At 41.8% G+C, this 12,785-nt stretch overlaps 1 protein-coding gene across 1 annotated transcript; it reads right to left on the bottom strand.

The window, feature by feature from the left end:
- Positions 1–1,113: 1,113 nt before the first annotated feature.
- LOC120383592 (olfactory receptor 6M1-like) lies at positions 1,114–3,003 on the bottom strand. Its single transcript, XM_039501749.1, has 2 exons — positions 2,974–3,003; positions 1,114–2,079 (listed from the first exon to the last, which is right to left on the bottom strand). Exons 1-2 carry the CDS (start codon positions 3,001–3,003, stop codon positions 1,114–1,116), a joined length of 996 nt encoding a protein of 331 aa, XP_039357683.1.
- Between the last annotated feature and the right edge of the window lie 9,782 nt (positions 3,004–12,785).

Here is a 12,785-nt window from a genome sequence, read left to right as displayed (position 1 = left end):
GACTCAAGGAGTTCAATCTATTTAGTTTAACAAAATGAAGGTTAAGGGGTGACTTGATCACAGTCTATAAGTAGGTACATGGGAAACAAATATTTAATAATGGGCTCTTCAATCTATGGGAGGAAGGTATAACGTGATCAAATGGCTGGAAGTTGGAGCTAGACAAATTCAGACTGGAAATAAGATATAAATTCTTAATGGGGAGAGTAATTAACCACTGGAACAATTTACCAAGGGTCGTGGTGGATTCTCCATCACTGACCATTTTTAATCAAGATTGAATGTTTCTCTAAAAGATCTGGTTTAGGAATTATTGTAGGCAAGTGCTATGACCTGTGTTATACAGGAAGTCAGACAAGATTATTACAATTGTCCTTTTACAATCTATGAATCCATGATGAAGAGCTCATTCTGACTATTAATACTGAGACACTGAGTATTTGGGATTTGCAATGGAGCCTAAAAGAGTCAGGTCAGATTTATAATAGTATTTAGGCACTTAAACATGCAGATGGACACTTAGTGGGATTTTGAAAAGTGCCTAGTTGCCTACCTTCCATTGAAATCATTGAGAGTTAGGCACCAAGGGCCATATTTTCAAAGGTGTTTAGGCAGTGGGGTTTTCAAAAGCATTTAAATTCCTAGCGCCCATTGAAATCAATGGCCCCTCACCATCAAACCTCATTTCAATTTAATAGAAGGTGGGTGTCTAACTCCCTTAGACCCCTTTGAAATTCCCAGGAACTCTTTTTATTTATGCTACATGAATGCCTGTAAACAGAGATTGGGACCCCATTGTGCTAGACACTGTATAAACAGATGGTGACAGGAGACAATTCTTGCCCTGGAAAGCTTATAGTCTAAGAGTGGGGATGTCAAAAGCAATGGATTGATTGAGGAGTTGGGACTTGAGCTTTTAAATTACTTAGATATTTGGAAAATCCTAACCTAAATGAAAAAAGGGTGGGAGGAGAAACAGACTCTGCTAAGGTCACACAGCAGGTCCAGGAATAGAACCCAGGAATCCTAAGCCTAAGTCAAGCTTCTACCCCACTAAATAACAATGACACTCAATGGATAAAAGCAGCAATTCAATATTGAGATTAAGAAGTATCAAGGCTCTGGTTGCAGAACAGAACTCTTTCTAGTCAAGTATTCCTTGAGGGCCTCTTTGACCTTCTCATTCCTTAAGGTGTAAATGAAAGGATTCAATAAAGGGCTCACTATGACCGTGAACACTGCCACCACTTTCTGGAGGTCCAGGGAGTGGCCCTGACTAGGCCTAGCATACATGAAGATGGCACTGCCGTAGAAGATAGAGGCTACCGTGATGTGGGAGGTGCAGGTGGAAAAGGCTTTTCGCCTGCCTGTGGCTGAGGGGATGTGCAAGACTGTGACGATGATGTAAAGGTAGGAAACTGCAGTAAAAGACAAAGATGTGAGCAGAACCACCGAGGAGAGAACATACTCGATCATGAGGAGGAAGTGTGTGTCGACGCAGGATAGTCTCACTAGTGGGGCATAGTCACAGAAGAAATGGTTTATCACATTGGGGCCACAGAAAGGAAGCTGGCACAGCAAAATAAGTGGGCAAAGGGGGGAGAGAAACCCAATCAACCAACAACCCATGACCAGGAAGACACAAACATGCCCACTCATAATGACAGGGTAGTGGAGCGGGTGGCAGATGGCCACGTAGCGGTCGAAAGACATGACGGCGATGAGGATGAAATCCGCAGTGCCCAGGAAGAAGTAGAAGTAACACTGGGTGATGCAGCCCCAGAAGGAAATGGCTTTGGCCTGGGAGAGCAGGTTCTCCAGCATCTTTGGAGTGATGGAGAGGACAAAGAGTATCTCCAAGAGGGACAGATTGCAGAGGAAGAAGTACATGGGGGTGTGGAGGCGGAGATCCACATACACAACGGTGATGATGGCCATGTTCCCCATTAGAGTCAAGGCAAAGATGGCCAGTAGAAGCATGAAAACCAGGAGCTCCATGGGCTGTGACAGCGAGAAGCTCAGAAGCACAAACTCCATCACCACATTGCTCTGATTGTTCGTTCTTATTTCAGCTTTCGCCTGCAGAATAGAGGAAGTTGAAAAAGCCTGAATGTCAAGTTTTTGACAAATTGATTTCAATAAAATAAAATACTAATGAGAATACAAACAAATGAAATAACTGTTTCTAGGGTTTTTCTGGCCAGTTACAGAGCTCATAAAATATTATGACACTTTAAAAAGTTGACAAAATCTTGACATTTTCAAAGATATAGATTTTCTGGAAAAAAATATTTTCTATTTTTAAATTCCCATTGAAGTTTTTCCATTCTATTAACCACAACTGGAGAAAAATTATTATTATTTACAAGGTTCAATTGAACATACACCTTCATTCTAAAACTTTTTGCTAGGCTCTCTCTGGCTGGGATCGGAAAACCAACAATGCAATCAACTTCTCAAGGGGTCCTATGGTGGCCACATAACTGCTTCAAAGTTTAGCACAATGAAAGAATGATCTAAAAGCCAAGATATGTTTCTATTAGTGTCAGACATATTTTATGAAGTATCAGTTTTGACAGATAGATTGGTACCTAGATATCCAAAAGTATCTATATACACATGAATAATCAGACAGAAACACACATACATATATGGGTCTGCATGGGGATAGATAGATAGAGGGACTGAGGGAGGGAGGTAGAGACAGACAGAATTTATGCATTTCAATCCCTTTCACTCTTCAATGCTCTTCAAAAAATCATGCATAGAAAAAAAAATTGGAATGTTTTACCTTACGCCATAGGTGTAATGTGGTTGAGGCCTTGGCTTCTGACTTCCATGGAAATCTGTCTCTGTGTCTGTACATCCCAAGTTTGTCTCCCATCTTTCTATCTCTCAAGATTCTGTATAATATGCAGGGAGAAAAGTGCTCCTCTGTTATTTATATTTTCCTCTTGATTCCTAGTGCCTTACCTTTGTTACAGCCAAAGTGTTCATCTCCATTCGCAGAATATCACAAACAGTGAGTGAAGGTGGTGATTTAAATTCATACTGCTGGGTACCTAGGGAACCATATACCTGCACCATCTAAATTCAATTCAGATAGGCAAATGTCTTTGAGACAACAACACTGTGTAAACACAGCCCTTCCTTGAATTGTGCTCAGCACTGGCTTTGGTGGTGAGAGCATCCCATTCTGCTCCCTGGAGCACAATTTCCCCTAGCACCACACTGGGGCATTGGGGTCAGCACTGACTGTAAGGGGAGAGCATCAGCTATTGAACCCCACACCATTCCTTGCAACAAGGCACCCCCCAGCACCATGCTGGAGTACTGGGCTCAGCATGACTGTGAGGGGAAAGCACGCACTGAGTCATGCACACTGCTCCGTAAACACAAACCACCTCTAGTGCTTCACCAGGGCATTTGGATAAGTAGTGGCTGAGTCACCATCACACATGCAGTTTCCTACATTTATGGTATTTATTGTTGGTGCCCCATCTAAATGTTGCCCCATCCAAAATCAGGAAGTGATGTAAAAGGTCCCAGCTTAAGGCAGGTAAATCAATAGGTATATGTTACCCAGGTGCTTCTGGCACAGATTTCATAATGCACCAAAGACACAAAGTGTGCTGGATATATTGGACAATAGATGGTTAATGAGTCAGATCCTCAGATGGGATAACTTGGCATAGCTCCACCAAAGTCAATGGGCCAGATCCCCATGTGAAAATCAGTTGTCCCATCACAGATGTAAATAGGACATATCCTCAGCTAGTGTAACTTGACATTAAAGTCAGTGGATCCAATCCACAGCTGGTGTTAATCAGCAGAGCTCAATTGGGCCTTGATTGATCAACACCAGCTGAAGATCTGGCACCAGCTGAGGATCTGGTCCATTGCTGACCTGTCAGAATCTTACTGTATTTCTACAGCTTCTGCAAACGCTAGACCCTGTCTTTGAATTGATCTCGGAAGGCTTTTGGTATATGGGGCATGGAACAGGAGAGCTGGATTTATGGAATAGTTTCTCTAGCTGGACAAGAAAAGAGGTCATCAAAACAAAAAACAAAAATTAGGGGCAAAGATTTTCCAAACTGACTAGAGATTCTGGATGCCCCAATTTCTGGCAACCCACTTTGAGATGCCTTAAAAGGAGGCTGCTTTTAAGAAAGTGCTAGACGTCTGTCCTTAAAAATCAGGTGTCTCAAGTTGGGCACTCTAGTATCCAAAGTTATTAGTCATTTTAGAAAATCTTGGCCTAAAAGCCCACTCATCTCAATGTTGGCACACTGGAAAAGAAAAGAAATTTCAGTGGCTTCTAATCTTCTGTCACAGAAGCAAGTTACCAGAGGTTAATTCCCAGCTCCAAAACCAGTGCCAAACTAAATGAACTTTCCTTAACTTTATTCCCAGAAGTTTTAATTACCAAGAAACAAAAGATTTAATGACAAAGAGACAAGTTGTGTCCTTTTGAGGCATCTACACAAACAAGACATTGTGAATTGGGAGAGTCTTGGAACTAACTAGTTGCTGAAAGTTTTGGGGAAGACAGTCCACCAACTTTTCCTGAAGTGCCTTATGTCACCAGCTTCTGAAGCAATCAGAACAAGTGAAGATCACTGTTATCCAGGTTCAGTCTCAACTTTGCAACTGGACCTTGCAGAAAATTGGTTCTAATGCTTATCTTTCATGACCCACATTTTCACCTTAAAGGGACATAATTTGAAGAGGGTGGGTGCTCCACCCTTTTTGAACATCCGGCACCTTCAATGTATCTCAAGTTGGACACAATAAACAAATAAATCCATAAACCAAAGCAGCAAAAATCACTAGTCACTTTTGAAAATGAGGGCCTCAGACATCCAGCTAGATAGGGCTGGCACAGACATGTTGATTCTACTCCTAGTCAAGTCAATGGGAAAACTCCTGTTGACTTGAATGGCGCAGGATCATACCATAGTTGTTAACAGTCTCAATGGTTAAATGACCCAGTTTGTTTGGAGGTTACTCTTAGTCTATACTTGGAGGTTAGGAGGAATTTTACCCTGGAGGTAGTTTATCCCATACCTGACTGCACTGCACAGTTATTTGTGTTGTCAGATGCCACCAGTGTGGTGCTCTGCTCTATCCAATGTTGATAACAGTTGGCTGTGTGTGTGTGTTCCCTCTGTGTGCTGCCCCGGCTCTGTGTTGATCGCTGACACAGAGAGAATCCCCAATGACCACAGACTCCGATAAGGTACAAAAGCACCCGGCCAGGTTTATTGGCAAACGAAACACAGTCTCTAGCTCCCGAGATCAGATGTCTACAGTTCTGCTAGTACATATGTGGTCCCTGATAATGGACATAGCTCAGTCAGTGGCAGGACACCCCACTGCCGCCTAGGCACAAAGACACCACCCCAGGAAGGCATTCTTATACACAGGTACAAACAAGTTACACAACACTCCTGATGTATTGAGGTGCAACCCCTCTATGTTGCAAGGTGCCGCCTCTCACCTTGCACATGTTGGTTTGGGTCCTCTGATGGTGTTGCTAGAGTAGATATGGAGACAGAGTAGGCAACGAGGTTTGCTACAGGGATTGGTTCCTGGGTTGGTGTTTCTGTTGTGTGGTATATAGTTGCTGGTGAGTATTTGCTTCAGCTTGAGGGGTTGTTTGTAAGCGAGAAATGGCCTGTCTCCCTAGGTCTGTGAGAGCGAGGGATCGTTTTCCAGGCTAGGCTGTAGACAGGGCCGGCTCCAGTCACCAACGCATCAAGCAGGTGCTTATGGCGGCCAACGGAAAGGGGTGGCACGTCTGGCTCTTCGGTGGCAATTCGGTGGCGGGTCCCTCGGTCCCTCTCAGAGGGAAGGACCTGCCTCTGAATTGCCACCAAAGAATGAAGCAGTGGTGGTAGAGCTGCCACAGAAGTGCCGCAGATCACAGGTTTTGTTTGTTTGTTTGTTTTTTCGCCACTTGGGGTGGCAAAAATGCTGGAGCCGACCCTGGTTGTATATTGCTGATAATGCACTGGAGAGGTTTTAAGTGGGGGCTGTGCATGATGGCCAGTGGTGTTCTGTTATTTTCCTTTTTTGGCCTGTCCTGTAGTAGGTGATTTCTGGGTACCTGTCTAGCTCTGTAAGTCTGTTTCCTCACTTCCCGAGGCTCTGGGCGGGGTTTTGGGGGGAGGTATGGAGTGCAGGTCCTGTGCTGGGGATTAGGGTGCAGGAGGGGTGCAGGCTTTGGGATGGAGTTTGGGTGCAGGCTCTGGGCTGGTGGTGGGGGTGTAGGAAGGGGTGAGGGGTGCAGGCTCTGGGAGGGAGTTTGGGTGCTGGGTGCAGGCTCTGAGCTGGGGCAGGGCGTGGGTGTGCAGGAGGGGGTGAGGGGTGCAGGCTTTGGGACAGAGTTTGGGTGCAGGCTCTGGGCTGGTGTAGGGCGTAGGAAGGGGTGGTGGTGCACACTCTGGGAGGGAGTTTGGGGATAGGAGGGAGTGCAGGGTGAGGGCTGTGGGGCTGAGGATGAGGGATTCATGCTGTGGGGGGGGGCTCAGGGCTAGGGCAGAGGATCAGGGTGCAGGGGGATGAAGGTTAGCATAAGTGATAGGCCCAAAGAGCATGTGACCAAAAAGACCTGAGATCATGAGAAAAGAAAAGGGTTGTTTGTGTTAAACTAGTAGCAAGCCTTGAAATACAGCAGTATCTTATTTAAGGGTTGGGTTGAGGTCATCAAAATAAAGAATATATGGTTAATTGGGTACCTGGTGCAGTCAATAATTAATGCTATGTGGGTTGTTTAAAAAGAAATGCTTAGTCCAGTTGGTGGGATGAAATATGGCAACATAAGATAAGAAGAAAACCTTGGAGATGCCCCATCATTAATCTTGTCTTGAGTGGGTCAGAAGTCAGGGTTCAGCCCTAACTGCCTCTTCTGGCTTTAGCTAAGTATCAAGATTCAGCAATGACATCACTTGTTTATTCTAGTGTATAAAAGACAAGGTATGACATCACCTTCCATAAAAAAAAAAAGAGCCCAGCTTCTTGTGGTGGCCTTGTCCTGACCCCAATGCTCCTATGGCTAGAATACAGCTGCATTTACACTCTGAATGCGAGCAAGGGGAGACTATTGGCCTTGCTGCCAACATTACATACCTCTCACAGGCAGATCTGGATGTAGCTATAGGAAAGGGTAAAGGTAAATCATCTTATGTAGTTGCATAGCAGGGGTACAGAGGTAGAGCTTCGAACAGAGCCAAGCCCCAAATTTCTTGATTCCAGTGTCCTATCCCTAGACCATGCTGCCTATCAATGTTTTCCTGATCACTAGCTAGGTAGATGAAGCATGTCTCATAGGTTGAACATATGGTTTTATTCTTGGCTCAACCACTCACCTTCTAGCTCACCTTAGAACAAGTCATTTCTCCTCTCTGGGCCTCTGTTTCTCCACCTCCCCACCCCCGCCCTATCTTTGTCTATCTTGCATGTTTAGATTTTAAGCCTTTGACAACTGCAAGTGTCTCTTCCAGTGTGTCTGTACAGTGCCTAGCACAAAGGGACACTAATCTTGGGGCCCTTCAATCTTCATGCTCATGTAAATCAGGAGCAAAGGAGTCAATTTACTGTTCTACAGTATGTTAAATAAAGCTCAGGAAAAGTCAGACCAACTTATCTTCAAATCTCCAAACTGACCAGCAGTGGGGTTTTGGTCTCTTCTTATCTCATCGCCAGCACTTCCCAGAAAACTAACTGAGTTCTGAGCTCATTTGTTTTGTGGCAATCAGTAACAGTTAATGATTAAAAACCAATTTGAATTAATAATATATAGTACTATATGCATGCTCTATTGTGAGAGTTCCCCTGCATACTGTATCAAAGCAGAACAATCTTATACTAACACATTACTTAGGTTGTAAGGTCTTTGGAAAAGTGACTGTCTTTTTGTTATGTGTTTATACTGTGCCTAGCACAATGGGGGCTTGGTCCATGATTGGAGCTCTTAGGTGCTACTGCATTACAAATAATTATCATCCTCATGGAGTTATTCAGACTACGAAATGGTCAGGAGATCAGCTCCCAAAGAGGACAGTGCAGATAAATAATAAAAACTGCCATCCTGCCTGATGAAGCAATGCATCCTTTGGAGTGTGTGAAGAGATCAACACCCTCTGTTCCAGTTGTGCATGAGGAAGTGGTCCTTGGTGCAGCTAGTTGGTGAGGACTGTACAGAAACACTCCCAAATTTCAGTAAGTGCAAAACTCTCCAATTTTAAGTTCACACCCTTCTTCCAACTGTTTAATGCCACTTACTTCTAGGAGCATTTAAGCGTCAAGCCCTGCAATCCCTTACTTCAGAGGGCAGTGCTTACTGCCACAAGAAGCCTGCAGTGGGATTATTTATTCACCCACTCCCATAAAGATTTACACAGTTGTGTCTGGAGAGGGTTATTCTGGAATAGTTTTTCCCGATTAAGTCCTGGTTTGGATGCTCTTATTGTGGAATAAAAGTGTCTTTGTTTTCATCTAAATTTTCCACAGGGGGGAAAAATCTTCATATTAGCTTTGATTTGGAGTATGATCCGCTGTGTCCCTTTCTCATAATCATCTGCTCTGGACCAACTGCTTGTTGTCTCTGCCTTTCTCCCAGAGTTTGGGAACACTTTTTCCACTTTGCTTTTGATAGGATGTCTTTTATGGTTCGTGATAGTTTGCAGAATCTCTTGCTCTCTCTCATATTTGGTGCATTGGAGATGAAAGCGTCTCTCCATCACAATCTCTCATGTGTCACATTGGCTGTATAATGACTGCCAGAGCTGAGTGAATTTTTTTCAGGTGAAACGTCTTCCCACTAAAAACTGCGTACTCAGGTCAAGCAAAATACTTCATGAATTCAGGTTGAATTCAGAAAATTGTTGTAGCTGAAAAAAAGAATTCTGAAAAATTGAAAACATTTTTTGACATTTTTCTAAATGAAACATTTTGATTTTTCAATTTGGAATGACTTTTAATTTCAAATTTACTTCCATTTTGTGTTTTTAAAACAGTAATGAAGACCTCTAAAAAATGAAGTGAAATGTTTCATTTTGGGTGAAACTAAATGTTTTTTTTTACCTAAAATGAACATTTTTTACTGTTTCAGTTCACTGAAAAAAATTGCAATTTTTTTTTTGTTTTGGGTCAATCCAATCTCTCCCCCCACCCAATTTTTCATTACTACTCTGTGTTTAAACTTTTTTGTGCCTCCCAGTTTGTGATCCCCAATTCTGTATTTGGTGAGAAGTCTTCCTTAGCTTTGCACATATCACTGTGGTGAGGAGTCTGCAAATGTGATCATTCCATGCAGGGATCTGTAGGCATCTGGCTTGTTGCAGTTTTTGAGTTATTATTCCAGTGATTCATATATTGGTAATTTAGTTTTGCACAGTACCAAGCATATTGTTGGTCCTTAAGAAATAGATATATAAATAATAATATCCATATTAACGTGTCTTTTTCCCATAACAAAATTGCTGCTTTTTCAGTCATTTGAAGATAGAGGACAGTTGCAAAATTTTGATCTTTAAGTTGGATTTGAATTTCAGACACCTCAAATATGGGGGTGGTAAGATCTCAGGTATAGATTTGGACAGTATGAGTTAGGACTCATTTCAAACACTTGGTATCTTAGGCTTTTTGCAATCCAGGGTTTGATTCACATCCTTTTCTATTCAGGTCTGGAGAGGGTTATTCTGGAATAGTTTTTCCTGATTAACTCCCAGGTGTGGATGCTCTTATTGTGGAATAAAAGTGTCTTTGTTTTTATCTAAATTTTCCTCAAGGGAAATCTGCCTTTCTCCCAGAGTTTGGGAACACCTGTCACATTGGCTGCATAATCACTGCAAGAGCTGGGTGAATTTTTTTCAGATGAAACATCTTCCCACTAAAAACTGTGTATTCAGATCAAGCAAAACAGCTCATGAATTCAGGCTGAATTCAGAAAATTGTTGTAGCTGAAAAAACAATACATTTTCTAAATGAAACATTTTGATTTTTCAATTTGGAATGATTTTTAATTTCAAATTTTGTGTTTTAAAAACCAGTAACGAAGATTCCTAAAAAATGAAGTGAAATGTTTCATTTTGCGTGAAACCCAATGTTTTGTTTGACCTAAAATGAAAGTATTTGACTTTTTAATTTCACTGAAAAAATTACAAATTTTTTGTTTTGGGTCAATCCAATCTCTCCCTCCACCCAATTTTTCATCACTACTCTATGTGTTTAAACTTTTCTGTGCCTCCCAATTTGTGATCCCCAATTCTGTATTTGGTGAGAAATCTGGCTTAGCTTTGCACATGTCACTGTGGCGAGGAGTCTGCAAATATGATCATTCCATGCAGGGATCTGTAGGCATCTGGCTTTTTGCTGTTTTTGAGTTGTTCTTTCAATGATTCATGTATTGGTAATTTAGTTGTGCACAGCACCAAGCATATTGTTGGTCGTTAAGAAATACATATATAAATAATAAGACTGTCCATATTAGCAGGTCTTCTTCCCATAACAAAATTTCCGCTTTTTCAGTCATTTGAAGATAAAGGGCAGTTGCAAAATTTGATCTTTAAGTTGGATTTGAATTTCAGACACCTCAAATATGGGGGTGGTAGGATCTCAGGCATAGATTGGGACAGTATGAGTTATCTTGGGTTTTTTGCAATCCAGGGTTTGATTCACATCCTTTTCTATTCAGGTCAGTGGTAATTTCCCTTTATTATATATCAGATACTATGCATTGTGCAATCCATGCTTTATGAGCCCTGACCCAAATTACCACAGATATTAAGTACATCCACTTTTGAATGACCAACTCGGGACAACAGCTTGATTTTTCAGTCATCCTATATGTCGATTACTTTTACTCCACTTTACCAATTTTAGGACCATTGTAGCTCCTTTGAAATTCAAGGGCCAGATCCTTATCTGGTGTAAATCCACATAGCTCCATTAACTGATTTACATCAGATTATTCTGGCCCATTGGACTTACACGGGCATAATGCTATAGAAACTCAGTGGTGAATCAGACCCAAAGCAATTATATTTTCATCGAGCTTGTGACAGAGTGAAAAATCATGCAAAATCACTGGTCCCTTTTATAGTTTTGGCCTTATGGGACTGCGCTAAAGTTAACATTACACAGAGCTGTCTATTTGAAAGATGAGTTTTCAAAGTGCCCAAAGTCCACATGCATAGGCAGACCCATTTGAAAACTGGATGAAGTAGGTTAGAAATAGTGTTCTAAAACTGGTGTCATTTGGTTAAGGGACTCATGGGATACATCCCCGCTCACCCCCAAATTGACTTTGTTTGAAAATTTGCTGGATCTCATAACACCTTTTAGTCACAAAATTGGGGAAGGGAGGATCCATGGGTAAAAGCCACATAAAACATCTATCACTGAACTGCTCTAAGATCTAGCACAGAGTACCCAGAAATTCAAACTTTATGAGATATTCATTTGGGTTCTAAGAAGTCTTGCACAGGACAGCTCTGAGCATTAGTGATGTAGATACACAGGTGCTGGAATAGATTAATAATTGGTAAATTTCTGGTATGAGAAATATAAGAAAGAGTGACTCCACAGCAGACCCCCAAACTTAAGCAGACCCCAGAATTTGGCCTGACCATTAAAAAGAAACATGTTTCTCAGCTAACCTGTTGAGTCTGTGTTAATTGTAGAAGCACATCCAGAGACTAAGAATTTGTTCTAAAAGTAACAAGATAACAGCTGTCCTTTATGGCTGGTACAACTTTGTTTTCCTGAACTCCAGTATAACCCTCTCCCCGCACACACACACTCCTGCATGATTATCTTATTTGTTTCCTTTTAAATGTAACAAGTGGGATAAATAGACTTATTGAAGTCTGCCATGTCCCACTGATTTTAGAATGGGTGTGTTAAAGGTTTAAAATGCAGATGTTGACCGGATATACGCTGGAGTGTGATTGTATGTATGATTGAATAAGAAATGAAAAATTAAAGATTAAGGTGCCAGCCTGAGAATTACAACCCCAACATCAATTGGCTGAAGAATGCATGGAGTGAAATGACTGGGTGACCCCGAGCGCAAACCGAAATCTGCAGTTCATCCCCAAGCACCCAAGCACACCAAGGATGGAAGGGGTGGGGGTAAAGAACTGAAGAACAAGATAACACCAAGCTGTCATGGATGGGCCATCTGCTGATTAAACATCACTTCAAACATAACAGTGATTGATTATCACTTCCAACGTAAAAGCAGCATGATGAAGAAGATTCCATAGACTGGTATAAGGATAAATTCCTATAAAAACAGAAATTAGAGACTGAGAATTTTGAGTCAGGTTCTGCCACCATTCTCAAAGAGCATCGGGTGCGCACCGGATAAGACTTGGGTCCATCCTCATGTTCAGGCTACCTGGCCAGTGACGTGGCATGAGCAAGCTCCAGGCTGGTAACTATAACTACCTTGCAGAACTTTGTGTGAATGAATGAATGAATGAATGAATGTGTGAGAGAATGAAATGTTATACCTATAACTGATTGTTTATTCTGATACTTTTTGTATTCACAATAAATATGGCATTTTGCCTTCTCCCTTTTAATAAGATCCTGCTGGCTTTTATTCCATTGTTATAACACAGGTTGCAGCAAATTGTAAAAAGACAAAATTCTTAGCTTCCTAAAATTCACAGGAAAACTCAGATTATCTGGAGAAATTGTATGACAGCGGAGGATGGCGGAGTGGGGGAAAGTATTCTGTGAGAGGCTATTGTTTCCTTTTCTTTTTCAGG

The sequence above is a fragment of the Mauremys reevesii genome, linkage group 15 (genome assembly GCF_016161935.1).
Source record: "Mauremys reevesii isolate NIE-2019 linkage group 15, ASM1616193v1, whole genome shotgun sequence".
NCBI classification, from domain to species: domain Eukaryota; kingdom Metazoa; phylum Chordata; order Testudines; family Geoemydidae; genus Mauremys; species Mauremys reevesii.
This window is presented reverse-complemented; position numbering and strand designations above follow the sequence as displayed.

Bases quoted from the DNA above. Each gene is read 5' to 3' on its own strand.
- LOC120383592 (XM_039501749.1), bottom strand. From the start codon at position 3,003: ATGGAGATGAACACTTTGGCTGTAACAAAG. The intron at 2,080-2,973 runs GTAAGGCACTAG...TCTATTCTGCAG, and splicing joins ACACTTTGGCTGTAACAAAG to GCGAAAGCTGAAATAAGAAC.